Source organism: Gavia stellata, chromosome 2 (assembly GCF_030936135.1).
Source record: "Gavia stellata isolate bGavSte3 chromosome 2, bGavSte3.hap2, whole genome shotgun sequence".
NCBI lineage: Eukaryota > Metazoa > Chordata > Aves > Gaviiformes > Gaviidae > Gavia > Gavia stellata.
This window is the reverse complement of record NC_082595.1, coordinates 3,711,505-3,714,897: the sequence shown is the minus strand read 5'-3', so window position 1 is coordinate 3,714,897 and position 3,393 is coordinate 3,711,505. Positions and strand designations below refer to the sequence as shown.

General features: G+C 49.1%; 1 protein-coding gene across 1 annotated transcript; it reads right to left on the bottom strand.

Annotated features, from left to right (window-relative positions):
* Positions 1 to 1,930: 1,930 nt before the first annotated feature.
* On the bottom strand, positions 1,931 to 2,821 carry LOC104257586 (ankyrin repeat domain-containing protein 9). Its single transcript, XM_009812401.2, has one exon. The coding sequence runs from the start codon at positions 2,819 to 2,821 to the stop codon at positions 1,931 to 1,933; it is 891 nt and encodes a 296-aa protein (XP_009810703.2).
* Positions 2,822 to 3,393: the final 572 nt, after the last annotated feature.

The window sequence follows — 3,393 nt, the reverse complement described above, 5'->3', positions numbered from 1 at the left end:
GAATAGACACAGATGGGGAAAGACATGCAAATCCCCAGGGCCAGGGGTGGAAGGACACTGCAGCACCAGGGATGTGGGATTTCAGGAGAAGGGTTAACCCCTTCGTGACCTGCTTGCCACTTTTAGGGCTGGGCTGACATTTTCTCCATCTCACAAGCAAGCCTGCATCTTCACCTAGCGCAGCGCGGGCGGCACTGGCACCGAGGTGCTTCCACGACATGCAGGAAGGGCTGTCCGGGAGGAGCATCCCAGTGTTTCCAAAAGGATGTTCTGGTTGGCTGTGCCCGGCACATTGCGCAGCCCTGCAGGAAATCTCCACCTGGTCGTGGCTGGCATTGCCATCATCCTGGCACACAGGAGGTACCCCACGCACAGGGAAACGGAGTAGAAGTGCTCCCTGTACTGATGGAAAAAAGGGTGCAGCTCCAGCACAGCCGCCTTGGCACAGGCAGGAAATTAGCCAGATGAGACACGAGCCATTTTTGCATGAAGCAATTCAGATGTGAACGCACATCCTTTCTTAGCCAGAGCCTTGCTAAAAGGGGTTTGTGCCCCACAGCCTTTGACTCCAAATTTATTTAGAGGGATAAGTGATTTCTCCACTGCTGTTCAGTATGGATCTGGGGAAATGGGTTACGCTACTTCAGCAGAGCAGAGGGTTGCACTTACAAAGAGAGGAGAACACCGTGGTCCAAAATAAGGGATGTCCCCCAAAGGGAGCTGGGATCCTGCCACTGCTCCATTGGCGCTGAGCATGGCCGGGACCAGCAGGACCAGTGCCTTGAACAGATAGGGCTTTGCCTGGGCAGCAAGGCACAGAGCTCCCCAGAAAGCAGGGCAGCCCCAGCCCTGCTTTCTGCAAACACACCCTGCCTGCGGTGCCCAGGGGAGTCACTGGGAACTTTTTGTATTTTCCAGGATCACACCCTCTGTCTGGACCCGGGTGGCAAAAATACTCTAATTGACAACAAGTGACAACTTTTAACAGCAGAACATCATACCCCAGCTTAGGATAACTAGCAAATGCCAGTGGCTCTGAGACCCACTGGGAAATCAAGTTAGTGAGCTTCGTCTCTTGCAGAGATACGTTCAGCCCTGAAACACAAGTCAAGGAGAAATAATGTCACTTATGAAGGACAGGGCCTTTCACTGGCCCTGCTCTGATTTCCATTTGTCTACTGGACAGCAGGGAAAATGGTTCCTTCCCCACTGCACAAGTCTGTAGAGGCATCAGGGCTGGGATTGCCTTTAACCCCCTCATTCCCAGGTAAGACAGAATGCTTTCCATTAGCTTTTCTGGCCATCTCTATCCTCCCCACCAGGAATATACATACATTCACTGCCCCTCTCTGAACTCATGCCCTCCACGCTACGACCTGCTGTAAAGTAACTCAGTAAAATCAGGTGCCCTGCAGGACTGTCCCTATGTCCCTGCAGCAGCAGCCATGGACTTTTTGCTTGTTACTAGATGATGCTGGATCATTGTTAGAAAGGAAACCTGACGTTTGAACCCTACAAACGGTATTTCTCCCAGCTGTAGCAGAACACAGTCCCATAGTTACACCATTTGAAAATCCCACTGGGCATGTAATTCCTTTTTACCCAGGTACGTTACACAGGATACAGTTATCATATTGGGAATTCAGATACACTGATACCAGCTGACAGCTAAGAAACCAAACATAACACAGTCTCGACTACAGTTAACCCTTCACATGCACAACAAAACAGAAAACAAGGAAGGCTTTTGCCTTTAAAAGTGCCGTGCCTGCAATCAATTAGAAAAGACATTTAAAATCTTGTCACAAAATACTGGATTTTCCAGCATAGCCTAATAGCTTAAGTACTAAAATCACACTGAAATGCAGAGGGTGGTGGATGACCAGCTCCCCTAAGTTGCCTTTGAAAATCCAAGACCCAGCAAATAAAGTCAAGGAAAAACATTTACCACATTTTTTGTCGTTGGCTTTTTGCCATAGGATGGTAAGGGCTTTAGTGCCTGAGGTATAGGTAGTTCCTGGATGCTTTTAGGGAAGTGGGAGGGGGGAAGAGTCTGGAGAATAGTTTGCATAGCTTGCAGATATAAAGAAGCAGGTGTGTTCCCCACCAGGCTGTTGAATTTGTCTTCCCCCAGCAAAGCTGTCCAGTGGTCCGGATGCTCCTGCAGAACTTTCCGCATCTTAAACTGTGGGTTGGGCATGAAGAGCAAGAGGTAGTCGAGACAGAGCTTCTTTGATGCCACATTGACTTTGGAGTCCCACATCTGCTCCAGGATGACGTCCAGCGGGGTAAGCCCTTTACTGTCCTCTATCCTGGGAGAAGCTCCATTTCCGAGGAGGATGAGGACCGTCTCTGACCTCAGCAGTTCGCAGGCAAGGTGCAGGGGGGTTTTCCCATCTTCCAGATGAAAGCAGCCAGTCCTATTGATGTAGGAGTTCAAGCTGGGGAGCTTGTGTGCAATTTTGATGATCAGTCCCAAGATATCTCTCCTGTCATATGTGACCGCCATGGCCAAGTGAGGAGCAGAGGACGGGCAATAGCAGAAGTGTTCCCCAGGCACCTTGAGAGCCTCCTCTGGAAAATGAGACAGCAGATACTGAGCATAAGGCAGGTGGTTATGCACCACTGCATAGAGAAGGGCTTCTGAAGGTGAGTAGGTTCTTAGGCTGGCATTTTCCTCCCAGTAAAAATACTCCATAGTTCTCATGTCTTCCAGCATCCACACAGGCTTGTGATCTCTCACAGCCTGGTAGAACATATAGGATAAGAACTTGCAGTGCCTGCTCTGATCATCCTGCAGGCTGGCCTGGTTACTGGCCATGGCTCAGCAAATAAAGAGCAGCTCCACGTAAAATCACTCCAGACTGTAAGATCTGTGCACTTGGAATGCAGATCCGATGCTGCTGCAACCTTCAGGCTGTCATTGCTGCCTGGACTGCACTAGCTGGAATGCATGGGCTGATCATCTCCACCCATTCATTGTTTTTCCCCTCACTGCAGTGGTTTTGTTTAGGTAAGCACAATCCCACAGGCTCAGTTAACCCATGCCATGCAAGCAGATGGTTAGTAAGTACATCCTGCTCTGCGCGTGGCACAGGTTACTGGAATGCTGTCAGACTGCGAGTGATTTTGTACACACACAGCTAGAGAGAAGAGAGGGAGAGACTAAAATTAGCTCGAGAGGTGAGGCGGATTTCTGTCTGCATTTTGTGTCTAACCAGATCAGCTCATACAGTGCAGTAAGTGCAATAGCAATATTCGTCTATTTTTTGTATGTCACTCACACACACGCAGCTCATTATATAGTAAAAAATATGTAGCAGTGTGAAATGCTCCACAGCTGATAATACACATGATTATATGCTCAGGAAATCAAGGGATTGGTAGCCGTAG

Excerpts from the sequence above, each read along its gene's own strand:
- LOC104257586 (XM_009812401.2), bottom strand. The coding sequence starts at position 2,821 with ATGGCCAGTAACCAGGCCAGCCTGCAGGATGATCAGAGCAGGCACTGC.